The sequence below is a fragment of the Caenorhabditis elegans genome, chromosome II, assembly GCF_000002985.6.
Source record: "Caenorhabditis elegans chromosome II".
NCBI classification, from domain to species: domain Eukaryota; kingdom Metazoa; phylum Nematoda; class Chromadorea; order Rhabditida; family Rhabditidae; genus Caenorhabditis; species Caenorhabditis elegans.
Genome location: NC_003280.10, coordinates 9,462,285 through 9,481,824, shown reverse-complemented (window position 1 = coordinate 9,481,824; position 19,540 = coordinate 9,462,285). Strand labels below are relative to the sequence as shown.

The window sequence follows — 19,540 nt, the reverse complement described above, 5'->3', positions numbered from 1 at the left end:
ACCCTGTTTATTTGCAATAACTGCTCTCTTATACTTGATCTATAATATTTGGAATTTGCCGAATATCTCAAACCACTTGTTCTGTGTTATGATCTTGACATTTGGCACCTATCCAAATGCATCATAGATCTGACCAAGAGTGCGCGAGAGACTTCAAGAGCCATACACATGACGTGCTCTTTTTATCTGCGTCTATTAATCTCTAGCCACATGGCGCCAAAACGGTCGTTCTGAGTCTCTTTTATTTTCAAGTCTATTTTTCCCAATTGAACGGTTTGTGCTCAAAACCCAGACACCGAAAAAATGTCTGAATCTCGTGTGGCGGTGGCTCAATGAAGAAAAAAGTGAAAGAGATTTGAGAGAAAAATGCGGAAAAAACCATTATGGCGCCAATCGAATGTTGATTTTGGCGGCGATTTTGGACAAAATGTCTCGCCAAAATAAACATGTGGCCATCATCATTTCACCTGGTAGAATGGAATTTCGGAAGCTGATTTACAGAATGTGGGGGTGGAAAAGCTGGAAAGTAATTGAATGAGTTCGGGAGGCTTGATAGGTAGGCATAGGTAGTCTTTTAGGCTTGGGGATATTATGCCTACATACCATACTATCAGAAATATGTGTCGTAAGAGTCATCTACCAGAATATTTCAAAAAAATTGCTGAAGACCTCTGTAAATCTGAAATTCTCGCGTCTGAATATTATTCTGATCTTACGCAAACTTCTCAATTTTACGCATAGAAAAGGTTACACAAATATTTGTTTTCTTATTTTTTCCGATTTTCAGACGCGAAAATGTTATACTTACAGATTCCTTAGGAAAATTTTCTCAAAAAAATTTTTTCTAGGATTTTTTCGTTATAATTTTACTCGTTCTTAGCATTTTTTCCGGCTCTACAGGCATACTTCCAAATACAAAAAGAACACCACACACACCAACACCACACAGAATAGTCATCTCTCATCCCGCTTCGTCATCAGTATGCTCGGCTTTACAGACCACATCCAATTCTCATCTCCAAGCAGTCATTTTTCACTGTTTTCCCACATTTTTCTCTGACACTCTCTCATTTTCCAATACTATTTTGTGCAAAACCAAACCACATTCCCTTCATAACTTTGCTTCTGTATCCCATGAGAAACTGTTTGTTCTCTTTTTCTCTCAAAATAACTGATTTTGATGTCGATATCGCTGCGTTTCTTCAACTCCAGCACTCTCTCATCAAGCTCGACCGCACCCTTTCTCACTGAAGCTACCGTTTGTCTAGCTCTGCGTATCGCTGGTTAGCGTGATCTGTCAAGTTTTTGGCTCCGCGAGGGTCAGTGCCTGCTCATGTGGCGAGTAGCTACTAACTAGCAAACTGTTTAAATTTGAAAAGGGAAAAATGATGAAGGGGATTTCAGAGCTATTCAAAACTGATATTTTTATCAAACTAAACAATTTCGATTCAACACACTCATGAGTTCTATTTCAAATACAATTAGACTGTAAAAATCTTGAACTCTTTGGTAACACAATTTTATTTTCGAACACAGAAACCAACCCATACAATTACAAATTTTGGAAGAAAAATTTTCAGTGTATCTTTCGATTCATATGCTGAAACAACGTCATGTTGTGGAAACAAGTCCCTTCGGATCAAAACTTTCTCGAAACAAAATGAATCACTTCAAAAACTCACGTAACGGTATAAAACTGAAGATTTGCACTCAATAAAATACGAATAAAATATGTCGAAAGCAAATTTATATTCTAGTCTGTTTCTTCTATTGCTGATTTTTTCCTTGGTTGCAGCAAAAATTGATATAACTGATGATGGTAAGTTGTGAAATTATTTTAATTTATTGCTAATTTCATCAAGCGTCATTTTGGTTTTCTGTATTAACTTCCTTTGGCATCGTGGTTTAAAAACAAATTTTGACGGAAATTTGATAACTTATTCCAGAGTTAGCCCATCATCCCTATCGACACTTTTTAAAGTTTAGGTTGGGGATGGTGCACAAACAAGAAATGTGATGAGAAATGTCAAATGGCGAAATATAACTTTGGAACTTGTGAATTTTACTTGCTAATTCGATCAAGATGTCTGTGCGTTAATATTTGATAATTTTCAAACCGCGTGAAACTTTTATTGCAAATTTCATTAAATCAATATTTTTGGAAACGAGATAAATATTTGGTTGTAGTTCATAAAAAGGAAAATATCAAAATATCAGAATATACATTACTCATGAATCGATAAAGCTTGATAAAGAGATCAAATAATTAAAACTAATAACACAAAAATTTACAATGAGAATCCTAGTGGTGGCCGTACAACTTTCGATAAAATATAATTTCTCTTTCTTTCTTTAATCTCTGATTTAAATTCATCAAGAAACCGAAAATATTCTACTCTGAAGGAACTCCTTGTCGATTTCCAAATTAAGTCCGAGTTACCAAGCCGATATTCTTTTAGAAACGAGATGACAGAATTAATGAATTTTCTGAAAATAAAAGTAAATTGAATGATATCCATCGTAAAATAGGGACCTACCTTTTCTTATCATGAGCCAGTATAACAGAGGAAAATAAGAATGTATTCGTGCGCCCATCAATTTTAAATATCAATTCCAGTTTCAAATTTTCCGATCTAGCTTGCTCCTTTAACTTTAAAAATAATTTCATAGCAATCTCATCCTCAAATTGAAGATTTCCATCCGATGTAATATAACAAAATTTGAAAATGTCGACGGTAAGTTTCTTTGAGTTATTTTCGGTAGATTCCAGTTCTAAACAATATTATTATTTTTTCTCAGAAGATTAGTTTGTTTAGTTACCTGAGTCACTCGGCTCCACGACTTCTGTATCTGGTCCTGAAAAATTTTGATATACTCAGAAAAAAAAAAATTGAGACCACTACAGGGATGGGCGGCAATGGAAATTCTTAAAACTGGCCAATGCCGGAATTTTAGGAAATTCAATATTTCTACATATGCGTTTAGAAACAAGCAGTTTTTTTCATTCTAAAATATCTTGAAGGTTTACTGTCTAAATTAGGTTTGAAATTTGTCGAAACATCCACCAGTTGGTAATCTTGCAACACTCAAATATTTGAACCTACCGGTGTTGCAGTCCTCCACTTGAATATTGAGAGGTGACCCATTTGCAGGATTGAACAGCTCCCAACTCGATGGCTCATCAGGCAGAATTTGCACAGAGAGCACATAATTTTTCTTTCGTTCTTTTAGCTTTTGTTTCAATTCACAAAGAAACCGAGAACATTTCTTTGTGTTTGAGTTTTTGGCCCACTTCCAAAGTAAATCAACTCCATCTAGTTGATATTCCTCAAGAATCGAAATGATGGACTTGAAAAATCTTCTGAAACACTTATAGGTTCAGAAATTCAATTTTGTTTTTGTTTTACCTTTTCCTTCTGGGATCCGCAATAACAAGTGGCAAAAATTGTGTATTGGATCGTCCACCAATTGATAAAAGTTTCTTAAAATGTGAGCTCTCTATTTTCGATTTTTCCTTTAATTTTGAAAATGTGCGCGATGAATGATCCACCTCTACGCTTCCATCAAATCCTATACGATCAGCTGCGAAGAGGACAAAAGTCACTTTGTCAGGTGGTTTTTCAGAGCCTGATGAATCCGTTAATAATGGTACAGTTGGAATTATTTGGGTAGTTGAAGCTATATCATTTTCTATTGGTGGAATTTCTGAAGATGATTCATCATTTTCTTTTGCAGGATGTCCCATGGCATTATTTGCAAATGCAAAAACTACACAAATACCAATTAAAACAAAAATTCCTTTTTTTATTCTATTTCTGGAACAATTTTCATTTGCAGTGACGTTGTCTCTTCTGAAAAAACATTTGGAATGTGATTTAAAAAAAAAGAAAAAAAGACCAACCTGTCATTTTTCTCATCTATTGAAATTTTTATATAATTCTTCGGCGTAGACATTTTTCAAGACTTTACTGACTTTTTGATGAATATATAAATGAAGTGAGGAAATGGGCGGAGTCAACTAATTTGCAAGAAAATCTATCATCTTTTCGTTTAGGGCTGACGGATCCGAACTACTTTTATTTTATAAAATGAGGAATTGTTTCGATGAATGATTGAACTATGTGAATCAGATAATTCCTCATACTTAAATTTAGCAGTAGTTTATATCCGAAAGTCATACATGTGAAAAGTTTTAAAAGATATGCCTGAAAAAGTATAATACTGCTATTAGAAAAGTGAAGCAAGTGAAGTTTGTAGCATATTTAAGATACAAACCTATAATTCCCTATATATAATCTATATATTACAGTTCCTTATTATCACATTAATTGTTACGATACAGTTACATCGATTTTGATCGAAATACTTTTACAGATATTTATCGGGCTTGTTAAATAAAACCGATATTTTGAACCTTGATAATTTTAAAACAGAATCGTAACTGCAGAAAGTGAACGATGACGGTCAGTAAGCAATTTCTGAAAGACGTGGGTATTTGTCTACAGAACTGAAAACAAATCAAGTGTAACATTCAATATTGGTGTGGTTAAATTTAGATTCTCCAAATCTTGACGTTTCCGAATTATTCATCATTTTCTGAGGAATTGTTTTGCTTTTGCATCGTTTTATCTGATGTGTGATTTGAGATGTTTTGGTATCTTTTACAACTTATCACAAGCCCACCCATTCGTAGAAAAAGACACGACCAATAAGTTGATAAGGATAATTTGATAATTCCTGAGAATTCTTGTATTTCTTGCAATTAATATTTACAATGAGCAATAGTTTGTGAAACAGTATGAATTCGAAGATTATTCAAAAAAAAACAGTTCTCTTGTTTAGATATTGAAAAAAAATCTTAAACGTTGCAATAATTAAAAAAGATGCATTGAAACTTCGTTTTGTAAAAATACATTTATGTGGCAATCTGAATTCTCCTATGCAGTAAGCAATACGAGTTTCGTAAAAGTGTTCAAAATTCATGAATTAAGAATTGTAGATGTAGGATTTTATAAACCAGCCGCTGACCGCGCCACCGGCGCGGCCAACGACTGGTGAAATTTAAAATGTTTGACACACATTCCTGAACTCATTAGGATTTAATTTTGAAAACCATCACATCACAACCTAAGTCATAGTACAGTATCGTAATCCTACCGTACTCCTACAGTACTACTACAGTACCTTCACATTATCCATCACCAACTCCCAACCCAATATCTCTTCGAACGCTGAAAATTCGACTTTTCTCAAACTACAGTAACCCTACAGTAATCCTACAGTAGCCCTACAGTAGAACTACAGTACTTTGACATTATCCATCACCAATATATATCTACATACATATATGTGAATAAAAAAGCGGACAACAATGTTATCAAAACATTTATTTGCAGAAAAAACCATAAATGTTTTATGATATTAATCTCTCCGGTTAGTTTCTTGTGATGATTAAAAGTCGATATTTTGGCGTTCACACAATTCCTATTTCTGTATGATTTTCCATTCGAATCCAACACTTGAATGAATTCATTTTCCAAGCTCTTGAGAACATATTCTTTCAAAGAAATACGAGTCTAGCTGGATATTATTATGATAATCCATGTCACGTGACCATATCGATACTCCTCCCATTTGTAGTTTTGTGTATTCGGTTTTTGTAGAACTGTTAAATCTTTGAATTTCTTTTTTCTCGGGGTTCCATACATATTGCATATCAATCTGCTCCGTTTGCTCAATTGTGGGAATGACGAGATTAAATTTACTTGACTGATTGGAGTTACAAGCATGGTATTTCATTTCCCACGCAGTATTAAAAGCTTCACTTATGCGTATGACACCGCCTGATCCAAATAACTGATTTTCATATTCAGCCATTGAGATCAAGTTAATAGAATCGGCATTTTCTTGATCTTCTAGCTCACACCCTATGTGCCATTTTCCAATTCCAGTTTGGGGGACTCGTAGGGATATTGAATATTGCTTTTCTTGTTTTTCAAGGCCCATTTTCAAATGTTGTAATAATTCGCAATAAAGGGTTTCCTCAGTGTTTCTATTCCACAGCAATTCAACTCCATCAAGTTCATTGTCTTTAAGAAACCGGATTATTGACATTATGAAACGTCTGAAAAAAAAATTAAATTATGTCGATTAGACTGATTATAGAAAACTGCAACTTTTATTCAAATTTAAATGTACCTCGTCTTTTTCAAATCTTGCAACATTATTGACAATTTCTCTGAATAGTTGGTTCCTCCAATAGATAATATTCGATTAACATTATTGTTTATGTGTTTCGACTTTCGGTTCAAGTTCAGAAACTTTTGCTTTGAAATTGCACTTTCAAATTGTAGACTTCCGTTTGTATTCAACTGGGCAAATGCGAAAACTGCATAAGTGTCAAAAATATATGAAACTTTAAAAAATTCGCTTTACTTTTATATTTTAAGCTTGACATACCTTTAACAAATGTAACTCCTTGTTTATTTAATAAGGCGCTGATTGAGTTAGTATCTGAAGGCCAAAAAATTAATTGAACTTACAAACATTTTCTCACCTTGATTTCTGCTAGAGATTTGGTGTAAATGCGATCGAATAATAAATAAATCAGTTATAATGAATATCAAACAAATTACCAGAACAATAATGACTTTTCTTGTTTTGAAATCCCTGTCATCCTTTCTAAAAATATTTTTAAAATTATATTTGCCACCTTGAAGTAACCTGTCGCTTATTAAAAGCATAACTTCTTGGTCCTTGACCGATGTCATTATAATTTAAATAGAACAATATTTGAAGTAATTAAGAAGAATAGTAATATATATATACAAACCATTTCTTGCTAATAGTATGAGGAAAAATGTGTATATAATTTGATCTCCACCTCCCGTGACTTTCATCATTTGGATCACTTTGATGGCAAAAAGAGAGATATGATAAAAAGTTTTTACCGTATTCACATTAGACAACTATCACAGTGTTTCTTGGTGAAGCTGCTCTTTGTTATTTCTTTTGCAAGGACGTCGGGAATATTTTTTCTGAAACCTAATAGCCACATTTTTTCTATCATAATTGTTCATCTATGATGGCTTTCAGTTCATGTTTCCATCAAATCAATTAGACATTGTGTTTCCTTTTAGGTATTATATTACATTTGTAGCCTTTACAGGGAAACTGTATACAGTTCAAAAAAAAAACCTCAGAAATTTTTATGAAAAAATATGCCAAGCAACTTCAGCTTCGTGATTGTATTTTAAGAGTTTGGAGGTATACAAATACAAAATACCCATCCATTTTTATACTAAAAAGTTAAATATCAACATTCACAAAGCCATGTTCAATCGCGGTGGGTACTTAAATGGGTAAGAAACTCGATAAATTTCACATTCAGCTTGCCACAAAATGTGCTGACTGATTACAGGGAGAAGATTGCGTGTTAATATGATTAATTCACTGATTCTCGTAGCGTTTTCTATTTTCTCACAAACTGAAATGTCTACTCGAGAAGAATTCTTTGAACTTTCTTCGCCTCTCGACTTCAGGTTTTTTTTATTAATACCATTTATAACAAATATCACAATTCAGGCCTGATTCCAATCTTCCGACACGTAAGTATTTATGTCGAACACCTGGAAAATATATTTATATCATATTATTTGTTATTTTAATGCTATTACTTGGGATTTGGTTTCTTATTTGGAGTTTTGATACAGTGGAAAAGAAAAGTCGTGAGTTTTGAACAATTCATTTCTAATAATGCATTTCTGATAAAGCTTTGCAAAAATTTATTAAATACTGTAAATATTTTTTTGTTGGAAAATCAAAATTTATATTGTTTCAGGCACATCAACTATTCAACCAAAAATTGATCCAACTTCAAGTATGTATTTTTACTAAAGTCTACTAAAAACATATTGTGTACTCAAAATCAACATTTACACTTACAGCAGTATCGAATTGCAATAAACGGGTTGTTGGATATTATTCCCGATCAGAAACTTCTAAGATCACAAGTGTACAGGTTTCCAAGTTAACACATGCAGTTTTTGCATTTGTTTATATGAACTCTGATGGAACATTGAAATTCGAAAAGCAAGATGAAGAGGATAGATTTATGCAATTGAAAGATATCGTAAATATGGGCACTTCTCCGGTGAAAATCATGATTTCCATTGGAGGCAAGGAAAATTCACAGAATTTTTCGCCGGTAATAGAAAGTGAATACAGGAGACAGTTGAGATATTTTTGAGTATTGACAATGACTTCATTTTTTCAGAATCTTCATAAATTCTATATTAACTTTTCTAAAAGAGAATGATTTGGATGGAATTGATTTGTTTTGGGAGTGGCCATGTTCTACCTATAAATCTGTATATTTACATTTCATTTGTGAGTTGAAGCAACAATTGCAAACAAAAGACAAAGATTATATTCTATCAATTGTCGTGCCACCTCCTGAAGTTGGAGGATGGATAGATGGGTTTGATATGAATAATATTGTTCAAATCGTTGATTTTATAAATGTATTTTCACTGGATTATTATGGACCTACGCAAAATGATTTTGGAAAAATCACAGGACCAACTGCACCGATGTTCAATGGTGTTCCAGGGAGAGAAACATTTAATGTTGATCACACATCGAAAGTATTGTCTTGTGAAACAATGCAATCAAACAAATTCAATATTGCAATCCCATTTTACACAACACTTTGGGAAAATGTTCAAGGTCCCATCGATAAGATAGAAATATTCAGAAATGTCAACAAAGTTCATGGAAAAATAGTTGGCCAATCTCATATGTCTCGAATGATTGTTCAACAAAAAGGTTTTGTTCTCACTCCGTATTCATTTGATAACGCCACAAGAAACGCATTCATATACAATTCGTCAACCAAAATATACCTAACTTTTGAAACGGATCAAAGTATTGTGGCAAAGATCGAGTATGTCAGCGAGCATCTGTTGGGTGGTATTTGCATTTGGACAGTGGATAAGGATGATGAAGGAAATAGTCAATTGAATGCCATCTCGTTTGATGGATTATGCACTACAGGAAATGTGCCAAAGTACGACTGTTCGTATTGGAATGGTAACACACTTCCACCAACTCAATGTAATTTGACTATGAATTAATTGCGGTGTCACCTCTTCAAAATAATATTTTTAATTCTACTCAAAAATAAAGTGATAAAAATCTAGCATTTGAACAAATTAACATTTTCCAAAAGTGAGTAAAGTTTATGCACAATTTTTGATACTATTTCTATACCTTTTTATTTTCTGCGACTCCTTGGTTTTCCGTGCACAGTTCTCAGCGAATGAACATCTGTTTAAAATTTTTTTTTCAAAAGTTGGGTCGTCATTCTCTGAAGCGAACAGAAGCCGTACTTCTGAAATTATTCATTTTTGCTCATAAAATAATTCAATGACAACATTTTAAATTTCAAATTTTGATTTAAAGAGAACGATTTGACACAAAAATGAGAAAAACTTGATGTTATAAATGTCCAGAAAAAATCTTTTGCCCATCTCTGTTGGGTAAAATGACAATTTTTCCTTGTGAGTAAATAGAATGAGACAATAATCTTTCAAATGATGGATAACCTTTAAGATTAAGTAAACTTATTTGACTTTCAGCCAAGAAGATGCAAATGTCTTAACAGTCGAGCGAAGCAAAGACTATACAAACATTTGACATATTTCGATTAATTTTTGATTTAATGATTGTTTTGTAGTTGTTTCAATGCCGTAATCGATTTTTGTACGCACAAACAACTATACAGAAAAACGATTCAATGCTGTTAATTTCACTGATGCACTTGTTTGCATATGTTGCACTATTAATTTGCTTACTTTATATAAAATCAACATATTTTCTTTTACATTTTCAGAAAGTTCAATGCCTACCCTGCAGGAATCCCATGAACTTACTCCTCTGAACTCCGGGTAGCTATTTTTATTATGTATAAACTAACGAAAACTGCTATTCAGACCTCAAACAAATCCACCTGATACCAAGCCTTCCTGTCGAAACTCTGGAAAATATACTATCCTTGTTCTAGCTTTATTTTCTATTGCCACACTTGGAATTATAGTAGTTATTAAAACTTTCATACTGGAAAAAGATAACGGTAAATGTTTTACAACGAAAATCTGAGCACATGACATTTATAGAACTACCCATCTGTAACAAACGTATAATTGGATATATTTCGGCTTCAACAACAAGAAATATAACCGAGCATGAAGTTTCCAATTTAACACATGCAGTTTTTGCATTTGTTCATATGACTTGAGATGGAGATCTTATTTTTAACAATCTAGATCAAAAGGACAAATTTTTACAGTTAAAAGAATTGACAAAAACCAACAATTATACGGTAAAGATAATGTTTTCGATTGGCGGCAATGACAATTCAAACTACTTTTCTTCAGTAATATCTAATCCGGAAAAGAAACAGTAATCCTTAAACGTTTTATTTACATCTAAAATTTATTTTTCAGAACCTTGATTGATTCTATTCTTGCTTTCCTTGATATGTACGATCTTGATGGTGTGGACTTGTTTTGGAAATGGCCGGATAAACAGGACAGAGAAAATTATTCTTCATTTATTCATCATTTGAGAAAAAAATTAAATTTTAAAAGAGACGCCTACATTTTGTCAATAGTCGTGCCACCGTTGAATGTAGAAAGACTGAAATACGCAATCGATATAAAGAATATCACAAATAACGTTGATTTTGTGAACATTTTCTCGATGGATTACTATGGACCGCAAGATAATATAACTGGACCGACAGCTCCAATTTACGATGGAGCAGCTGAAAAGAAATATTATAATGTTCACCACTCAGTAAGAAAATATTTCTGTAGAATGAAAGAAGCGAATAAGTTGAATATTGCTATTCCATTTTATGCAACACTATGGGAAAATGTTCAAGGACCTGTCAAACCACCCGGAAAAGGGGTGTTCAGAAATGCAAAGCCATTCAATGAAATCATGTCGGAAACATCTTATTTGTCTCGATTGGATGTAAAGCAACTTGGATTTGAATTGGATAAATTTTCCTACGATGGTTCATCAAGAGGCGCATTTTTGTATAATTCAACAACCAAGACATATCTAACTTTTGAAAATGAAAAAACGATCGGAAAAAAGATTAATTATGTAAAGGATCGATTATTGGGAGGAGTATGGATTTGGTTAATGGATATGGATGATGAATTCAATAGTCAATTGAATGCAATCACCTTTGACGGATATTGTTCAAATGGAAATGGATCGAAATTTGATTGCTAATTTTTTGGTAATACTGTTTATTTCGGAACGACAATCCAAGTAGTGTTTTAGGTCTTTCAGAACTTTACTTTCAAACACTAATCAGTTTCAAGGCAATTGAACATTTTCCCATATTTTTTAAAACTACTTTTTGATTCGAATTATCATACGAAGTTCAATGATTTCGTAGACCCTCACATTTTTTGAAATTTGTTGTGTTTTCAATAAATTTGTTAATATCTGCATGACTGTTTGTTTGTAATAATTCTAACCATAATGCATATTTCTTATCAATTTGTTCCTCTCATTTCAGGATCTTTCCTGCATCGTGCGTTGGTATACATTTTTAGATAACAACCGTTTTCAGTTTGATTTTTTGAGCTACCGAATTCCATTTCTAATCGGATGAATCTAAAAACATATTGATTTGTTCTGTGTTAAATTGATATTTTTAATACAATGACAAATCCAAAGGAGTGCTATGAACTTGTGCCAGTTGATGCCAGGTATATTCGAACAGTATATTAACATATACATACATAATTAACAATTTTAAGTTCGAAAACCAAGAAGTCTGCAGAAAAACCATCTATTCATGTTGGAAAATATGAAATCATTTTGATTATCTTTATGTCAATAGTGACACTTGGACTTGTGGTGGTAATAAGAAGTTTCGTTTTTGTGGAAGAAAATGGTTAACCAACTTTCTAAAACTTTATATAATCAAAGATTAAATTTTCTTTCAGCACCAACAGTCTGTGAGAAACGAGTGATTGGATATTATGCTGGCACAGAAAAATCTCAGATCACAATTGAAGAGGTTTCTGAATTAACACATGCAGTATTTGCATTCGTTTATATGGCAACTGATGGAACTTTGATGTTTAGTAATCAGGCCCAAAGAAATCGATTTTTGAAGTTAAAAGAACTAACGAAAAATGAAAACTCTACAGTGAAGATGATGTTTTCCATTGGTGGTAAAGATAATTCACAAAACTTTTCACCAGTGACAGCGAGTCCGGATAGAAAAAAATCTTTCATAAATGCTATACTTGAGTTGCTTGAAAAGTATGACCTAGATGGTGTCGATTTATTTTGGAGATGGCCAAAATCAGATGACAAGGATGAATATGCTGTATTTCTTCGAGAGTTGAAAAAACAGTTGAAAGCCAGGAGAAAGGATTACATTTTGTCAGTAGTTGTGGCACCACTTGATATAAATAGATGGGATTCTAAATTTGACATTAAGAAAATAATTAAACATGCCGATTTTATTAGTATCTATGGATTGGCAAAAAATACGACAGATTCAGAATCGCCAATGTTTGCTTCAGCTTGGGGAGCAGCAAGTTCTTCGATGCTCGAATTACCAGGGATCCAGCAATTAACTTGTTCAAATATACTATTGACTCGGTCTCTCTAAAATGGTTCAATTTTTAATTAATTCACTCAATTATACATAATATTTTCTTGAAATTTCATATTCTTCGTATAAAATATGTTCTAACATAAAAAACATCACACTTTGGTGTCTGTCACAGTTTCATACAAACATCATAATGATGATCTACCCGTGTAAGTTCCGAATAGAAAAATTCTTATCAAGCATTTGGTAAATATTGACAAACAAAATGGTGTTAATCACTTTCACCCACTGCAAAATATATATGGCTTCATTTAACAGCAGGACTGTGGATGTAAAATTTTTGTTTGTTATTTAATTTTCGGTGTTTCCTTCTAGACTCAGAAAACTGTAAGAATCAATATGAACGAGCTCTATAACTCTCTAATAAATTGAAATTCACTCATGATTTTCAAAAATGCTGACATGGAGTAAAATTTCAATCATAAAAAATTTCATAGTTATGATCATTTGTTTGATAATGCTCCACTAACTTTCCATCACAATTCGACATTTCTTATCTTGTTTAGTCGATGGTTCTTCTCTTGGTCGCTTTAATTAGTTGCAGATAAGGATTGTATTTATGTAATTATTTGAACTGCCTTTTCTATCATCTTTTGTTTGTACAAAACCGTTATAATCGGATTTGTTCTCATTATCAAGTTTAATGACTAATATCAAATCTGAACAAAAAGAATCAGAAGAGCTTGTGCTACCCAATGACAGGTAAATTCATATTTGAAACAAACTTACATTAGAACTGTTCAGACCACAATATGAACAGCGGGTAACAAAGCAGCCAACTTCCGGAAAGTATATTATTATTACAATCACACTCATATCGATTATAATTGTTGGATTTGGACTTGGATTGTGTGCCCAAATTTATTTCCAGGCTGAAAGTGACGGTGAGTTTACAGGAAAATTAAAAAGTGGCCTAGAAACGAACTTTTGCTAGCAGCCCGCCACTGGGCCGTCGCAATTTTTCGAATGTTCCACACTTTTTTTAAATTTCCAAACGGATTTTACTGTTTCAGTGTTACCAATTTGTGATAAAAGAATAATTGGGTATTATTCTGGATCAGGAACTTCCAATATTACAAGTACCCAACTTTCCAATTTAACACATACAGTTTTTGCATTCGTTTATATGACCCCAGATGGAACATTGCTTTTTAATAATCAAATTGAAAAAAATCGATTTTTGAAATTAAAAGAAGTTGTTCGAAATGGAAATTCTAAAATCAAATTGATGTTTTCCATAGGAGGAAAAGACAATTCAAAATATTTTTCATCAGTTATTCCAAGTGAAGAAAGAATACAGTTAAGGTACACTTATAGTTTGTAATTAATTTCAATATTTCAGAACATTCATTGAATCTATTTTGGAATTTCTTGAAGCTTACGATCTTGATGGTGTGGACTTGTTTTGGAAATGGCCGGAAGAAGAATATAGAGATGCCTATTTTGCATTTATAAATCAACTGAGAAAAACATTTGAAGCCAAGAAAAAATACTATATTTTGTCCATAGTAATACCGCCGCCTACATTAGATGGATGGGGAAAGAAACGATTAAACAAAATTATAGAAAGTGTGGATTTCATTAATGCTTACTCAACAGACTACTATACTCCATTAGCTGATAACTTGTCAGATGACATTGCTGGTCCTTCAGCACCAATTTATTTTGGAGCACAGGGAAAAAGTGAACGGAATGTTCATCACACTGCAAGAAATTACTCATGTCTAACGAAGCAAGCTAGTAAATTCAACATTGTAATTCCATTCTACGCAACACTATGGGAGAATGTTTATGAAACTGTTCTCGATTCTAAACGAGGTGTCTATAGACATGTTGCACCATTTTATGGAAGAACTGTTGGAAAAACTTATTTGTCTCGATTGGCTGTAAAACAAGAAGGTTTTCAAGTAGAATCATATTCGTATGATCCTGCACCAAGAGCTGCATTCTCATATAATAGAACAATAGGAATATATCTAACATTTGAAACAAAAGAGAGCATCAGAGCAAAAATTGATTATGTGAAGGATCGGATTCTGGGTGGAGTATGGATATTTTCAGTGGATATGGATGATGAAACAAATAGTCAATTGAAGGCGGTTTCCTTTGACGGGTTTTGTACTATTGGAAATGGATCTAAATATGAATGTGTATAATGCATGATTCAATCGAAAAATTATCATTGTATGGTGTAAATAAAATGTTTAAATGTAATACAGTACATTTTTTTGTGAGATATATAATTGTACAGTCAAAACATTGGGGGAAACAAACTACTGTTTTGCAAGGCAGCAAAAAAGTTGAACAAGAGAAATAACTAATTTATATCTGATTGTGATTTATTTTCATATGCGGACGCTCAAGATAATTGAAAACCTTACAGTACCAAAATTGACATGTGGCAATGTTATAAAACGTAGTGGAGCACTGCTGACCTGTTGCTCCGCAGCAAGATAAATTAGTACTGTGAAGAAAAATTGTAAAACTGTACTGGAGGCTCTCACTATCTTCTTCGAATCAGAAACTGGGAAAACTTGTTCTGAAAAAGTCACGCTAAAATCGATGCTCCAAGAGTTTTCAAATGATCATTTCAACAAGCGCACGAATCAGGGATTTGTCATATATCAGTGCCAAGAATAAAGATTGCCAAACATGTAGTTTTATAAACTCAGTCGATATTTCACATTACGTCAACTGTAATTTATTTCAACACCTCAAGAATTTGAGACCTTAGTATTCACACGATATTTGTTTCACTTTTCTTATCTTTCCTCTTTCAGATTTTTCTTAATTATAAAAAGCGGATTTTACTGTAATACGATTAAAATAATTTTGAGTAGATTGCGAAAAAACCATCCTTATTTTTTTGCTTTTGGTTGCTTTGTTTCGCTTTCTTTTTGATATATTTTTCATTTTACAGGTGTTTCAAATGAAATACCAAAGCAATCCAAACAATCCCCTACTGAAAGAACCAAAGTTTAAGTATGTGGATCATTTTGAAACTTTCAAAATATTGATATATTCAGACAGAAAAACGATAAACCTGTGAGAAATGATGCCGCGTTTTACAATGCTTGGAAATATGTTTTTCTTGTTGTAATTTTCTCGGGAGTTTTGGCATTTGGTATTTGTTTTCTTCTTCGAAATTATGGGGTAGGAAGAGAAAACCGCGAATTTCAAACAATGAGTGAAGAAGACGGAGGTGAGTATTTTTTTGTTTTGAGTAGAGCTGTTATGGAGGGACGTTATCCTTGTTCCTCTGATTTTTATGCTCGTAATTGGAAAATCAACTTTGTCATCGAAAACCGATTTTACGAATCCATATTGTTCTGGTCCAAAATCAGCTATGTTCAACTTTCAGAGATTTGCGACAAAAAAGTAATTGGATACTTTTCTGAATCTCACACGTCAGAGATCACTATTAATCATATCTCTAAGCTGACACATGCTGTTTTTGCATTTGTTATCATGAAATCCGATGGAACAGTTATGTTTCGTGATAAGCTTGCCCAGGAACGGTTTTTAAAAATACGAGACATTGCAAATCAAGCATCCCCGAAATTAAAAATGTTGATTTCAATTGGCGGCCCTGCGAATTCAGACAATTTCTTGCCAGTCATATCCAGTCCCGATAGAAAAAAGTTGAGATGTTTCATTGGATGAATTACTAATAGAATTGTTACAGGATATTCATCAACTCTATTGTTTCATTCCTTAAGAAGTATGACATTGACGGAGTAGATTTGTTTTGGAAATGGCCGAGACTTGAGGATAAATATTATTATTCTCGATTCATTTCAATGCTAAAAGAAAGATTTCAAATGGAAGAAAAAAACTATATTTTGTCAATAATAATTCCCCCATGCGGATTTGGAGGTTGGAACAACAAGTTCGACATTGAGAATATTGTTGCAGTAGCAGATTTTATAAATATATATTCAATGGATTATTATGGTCCATGGAAAAACCCATACGGTAATCCAACAGGACCGATTTCCCCAATTTACAATGGAGCACAAGGAAGAGAAGCATACAACGTTCATAGCTCAGCTCTCACGTACTCTTGCAAAGTGAAACAATCAAAAAAATTCAATATCGTGATCCCGTTTTTTGCAAGGCTCTGGAAAAACGTCGAAAAACCGATTCAGCATCCGGGGAGAGAGGTTTATAGGAACGTTCATCTTGTTCACGGTTCGGCAGTTGGAGAAAGTTTTATGTCCAGAAAATCTGTACTTGAAAAGGGATACAAACTGAACTCGTATAGTTATGATGAATTATCAAGATCTGCATTTATCTACAATTCGACAACAAAAGAATATCTTACTTTTGAAACAGAAAAAAGTATTGAGGCTAAAGTGAATTACGTAAAAGACAGAGCTTTGGCTGGTGTTTGGATATGGTTTGTCGACTTGGATGATGAAGAAAATAGTTTAATCAATGCAGTCAATTTTACTGGTTTATGCAGTAGTGGGGACACATTAAAATTTGATTGTCATCAAAAGAAAAGTAAAAGTTTTGCATACCTGTAAAAGTGTAAAATATCTTTTTTTTGTTTTTTTTAAACAATTTCTAACATTTTCCAAGTTAACCTGTAATTATAATTTGTAAATTCGACCCTACTTGCAATAAAATTTGAAACTAATCTGAATTAATCTTTATTATTTGAAACAGTCTGATGGTTTGCAGGTGGATGCACCATGTTTCGCAAAGGGCATAGTTTATACATCTGGCGACTCCACAATATCGGGCAAAAATTCACTGAAAAAATGTTTTTGAAAATTCAGAATTATAAAGAAAAATTCAATTATAATTTCAGGATAAAAATCATTCAGCTGGACAAAATTCAAAAATTGAATTTTATGTTTCTTATCAAGAAACTTCATTTAAATCTTCTGTCTTTATTGATTTTGTAATATGCATTATTAGTGATAAGGAAAACTTGAAGTGCCACTTGGTTGAACTACCATATTTCAAGTTTCCATTTGTTTTACTAACACTCTTTCTTTTTACAACAGACACTAAATGTCAAACCAAGAAAGTATTGAACTAGAATCATTCATTGATGGCAGGTAATTTTATTTGAAGTCATATTAATTTAATGATTAAATTTCAGAACGGAACAGAATCGGTCTGAAACTAAATCTACATCTCGAAATGTTTCAAAAATTATCACAATTACTATTGTAATTATTTTGCTTTTAATTTTTACACTCGGCGGAATAAGAGTAGCCACTGGGATGTTTGTCTTTCCAGAAAAAATTAGTAGCAGTAAGTTTTTGATAAAAATCGGGACAATATGAATCGGGACAATCGATATTAAATTGATTAATTTGTAAGACCTGAAAATTAAATTCTGAGCGCCTATGAGCAAAGAAGTAAAAAAAGTAGATGAAATGTGCATGTTTTTAACTTTAATTTTTTAGCTCCAGCTCCAGCTTCAGCTAACCAAAGAATATCAGCCTGCAACAAGCGAGTAATTGGATATTATTCAGCGACTGAAACTTCCGAAATCACCAGCAGCCAAATTTTCAAATTAACGCATGCAGTTTTTGCATTTGTTTATATGACTTCAGAAGGAATATTGACATTTATCGATCAATATGAAATGGATCGATTTTCGAAATTAAAAGAGGTTGTTCGAAATGGAAAGTATAAAGTCAAACTGCTGTTTTCCATTGGTGGAAAAGACAATTCGCGAAATTTTTCTACGGTTATATCAAGTGAAAAGAGAATACAGTTGAGGTGCGCTTATATTTTGTAAATAATTTATATTTTTCAGAACATTCATTAAGTCTATTCTCGATTTTCTTAAAGATCACAATCTCAATGGTGTGGATTTGTTTTGGAAATGGCCAGAAGAAAAAGAAAAAATGAAGTATTCGAAATTCATTCAAAGACTGAAAAAAGAAGAGTAAATATATTTTGTCAATCGTAGTACCACCCCCTCATGTAAGAGGATGGGAACGGGCATATGACTTCAAACAACTTGTTCAAGATGTCGATTTTGTGAATATATACTCAATGGACTATTATGGACCATGGCCAGATGACTTAGCAGGTGATACCACGGGACCATCAGCACCGATTTTTGGCTGTCCTTGGAAAAAAGGAGCATATAATGTCCACCACTCGGCAAAAATATATTCTTGTCGAACGAAGAAATCAAGTAAATTCAATATTGCTATTCCTTTCTACGCAACACTATGGGAAAATGTCTATGAACCATTCCCAAGTCCAGGAAGAGATGTGTTTAGATACGTCGCATCGAATAATGGGATGACAATTGGACAAAGATATATGAATCGATCAATTGTGAAGCAGCAAGGTTTTCAGTTGGAGCGATATTCATATGACGAATTGACAAAAGGATCATTTATTTATAATTCCACAACTGTGAGATATCTGACATTTGAAACCGAGAGAAGTATTAGAGAAAAGACTGGTTACGTCAAGGATGGGGTTATGGGTGGAGTATGGATTTGGTCAGTTGATATGGATGATGAATCAAATAGCCAATTAAATGCAATCACCTTTAAAGGAAGATGTGCCGTTGAAAGAAAATCTAAACACGACTGCTGACGTTTATTTGCCAGAATGATCCTTTGTTAGATTTTAACTGGAATTTTCATTTGTTAAAAAAAATGAACTGAAACTGAGGAAGGTACACATGCGTTCATGTACTGACCATGTGATATGTCGGCCTACATGGAAAGGTTCTTCACACATTTTGATTTTTTTCGAAACTATAGAACACGGTTTTTATATTCCAATAAACTGCATTTCAACGATTCCCAACAAAATGACACTTCGAAAACAGACTCTTTGCTCCTA

The 19,540-nt window shown here is 33.0% G+C and overlaps 7 protein-coding genes, 4 non-coding genes and 2 pseudogenes across 15 annotated transcripts; 10 read left to right on the top strand and 3 right to left on the bottom strand.

The window, feature by feature from the left end:
- The first annotated feature begins 1,718 nt into the window (after nt 1–1,718).
- T19H5.7 (Knot1 domain-containing protein) lies at nt 1,719–2,186 on the top strand. Its single transcript, NM_001129169.4, has 2 exons — nt 1,719–1,819; nt 1,987–2,186. The coding sequence occupies exons 1-2, from the start codon at nt 1,732–1,734 to the stop codon at nt 2,103–2,105; spliced, it is 207 nt and encodes a 68-aa protein (NP_001122641.1). The 5' UTR covers nt 1,719–1,731; the 3' UTR covers nt 2,106–2,186.
- 21ur-11208 lies at nt 1,806–1,826 on the top strand. The gene has a single exon (NR_051543.1).
- On the bottom strand, nt 2,129–3,958 carry chil-27 (GH18 domain-containing protein). Its single transcript, NM_063634.2, has 6 exons — nt 3,902–3,958; nt 3,408–3,851; nt 3,105–3,361; nt 2,821–2,856; nt 2,538–2,772; nt 2,129–2,487 (listed from the first exon to the last, which is right to left on the bottom strand). Exons 1-6 carry the CDS (start codon nt 3,952–3,954, stop codon nt 2,289–2,291), a joined length of 1,224 nt encoding a protein of 407 aa, NP_496035.1. The 5' UTR covers nt 3,955–3,958; the 3' UTR covers nt 2,129–2,288.
- A 1,571-nt stretch (nt 3,959–5,529) lies between these two features.
- chil-26 (GH18 domain-containing protein) lies at nt 5,530–6,770 on the bottom strand (the record flags this gene model as incomplete). Its single annotated transcript, NM_001330958.3, has 5 exons — nt 5,530–6,124; nt 6,199–6,415; nt 6,460–6,513; nt 6,557–6,681; nt 6,724–6,770. The coding sequence occupies 5 exons, from the start codon at nt 6,768–6,770 to the stop codon at nt 5,530–5,532; spliced, it is 1,038 nt and encodes a 345-aa protein (NP_001317724.1).
- A 587-nt stretch (nt 6,771–7,357) lies between these two features.
- chil-25 (GH18 domain-containing protein) lies at nt 7,358–9,134 on the top strand (the record flags this gene model as incomplete). 2 transcript variants are annotated; one of them, NM_001313667.1, is made up of 6 exons in its annotated part: nt 7,358–7,361; nt 7,421–7,541; nt 7,585–7,727; nt 7,841–7,879; nt 7,947–8,232; nt 8,276–9,134. In NM_001313667.1, 6 exons carry the CDS (start codon nt 7,358–7,360, stop codon nt 9,132–9,134), a joined length of 1,452 nt encoding a protein of 483 aa, NP_001300596.1. The 2 variants fall into 2 exon arrangements, with proteins under 2 accessions (NP_001300596.1, NP_001300595.1); NM_001313666.1 differs by lacking the exon at nt 7,358–7,361 and having other exon boundaries at nt 7,441–7,541.
- Nucleotides 9,135–9,900: 766 nt separating this feature from the next.
- Nucleotides 9,901–11,304, top strand: T19H5.5 (annotated as a pseudogene). Its single transcript has 4 exons — nt 9,901–9,947; nt 9,993–10,132; nt 10,176–10,461; nt 10,506–11,304. Coding segments are annotated over exons 1-4 (1,272 nt in total).
- Nucleotides 11,305–11,603: 299 nt separating this feature from the next.
- T19H5.6 (GH18 domain-containing protein) lies at nt 11,604–12,812 on the top strand. The gene is made up of 3 exons (NM_001267284.4): nt 11,604–11,789; nt 11,841–11,977; nt 12,030–12,812. Exons 1-3 carry the CDS (start codon nt 11,743–11,745, stop codon nt 12,704–12,706), a joined length of 861 nt encoding a protein of 286 aa, NP_001254213.1. The 5' UTR covers nt 11,604–11,742; the 3' UTR covers nt 12,707–12,812.
- Nucleotides 12,813–13,213: 401 nt separating this feature from the next.
- Nucleotides 13,214–14,923, top strand: chil-23 (GH18 domain-containing protein). Of its 2 annotated transcripts, NM_001267283.2 has the most exons (4): nt 13,214–13,411; nt 13,454–13,593; nt 13,723–14,008; nt 14,052–14,923. In NM_001267283.2, the coding sequence occupies exons 1-4, from the start codon at nt 13,353–13,355 to the stop codon at nt 14,863–14,865; spliced, it is 1,299 nt and encodes a 432-aa protein (NP_001254212.1). In that variant the 5' UTR covers nt 13,214–13,352; the 3' UTR covers nt 14,866–14,923. The 2 variants fall into 2 exon arrangements, 1 of the variants encoding a protein (NP_001254212.1); NR_051539.1 differs by lacking the exon at nt 13,723–14,008 and having other exon boundaries at nt 13,353–13,411; nt 14,052–14,865.
- On the top strand, nt 13,723–13,743 carry 21ur-14693. The gene has a single exon (NR_051542.1).
- 21ur-14961 lies at nt 13,761–13,781 on the top strand. The gene has a single exon (NR_051541.1).
- On the bottom strand, nt 14,215–14,235 carry 21ur-12211. Its single transcript, NR_051540.1, has one exon.
- Nucleotides 14,924–15,629: 706 nt separating the features above from the next.
- chil-22 (GH18 domain-containing protein) lies at nt 15,630–17,354 on the top strand. Its single transcript, NM_063630.9, has 4 exons — nt 15,630–15,691; nt 15,736–15,911; nt 16,071–16,350; nt 16,395–17,354. Exons 1-4 carry the CDS (start codon nt 15,639–15,641, stop codon nt 17,236–17,238), a joined length of 1,353 nt encoding a protein of 450 aa, NP_496031.2. The 5' UTR covers nt 15,630–15,638; the 3' UTR covers nt 17,239–17,354.
- Nucleotides 17,355–17,731: 377 nt separating this feature from the next.
- Nucleotides 17,732–19,288, top strand: R09D1.9 (annotated as a pseudogene). Its single transcript has 4 exons — nt 17,732–17,778; nt 17,823–17,977; nt 18,133–18,445; nt 18,489–19,288. Coding segments are annotated over exons 1-4 (1,315 nt in total).
- The last annotated feature ends 252 nt before the right edge of the window (nt 19,289–19,540 follow it).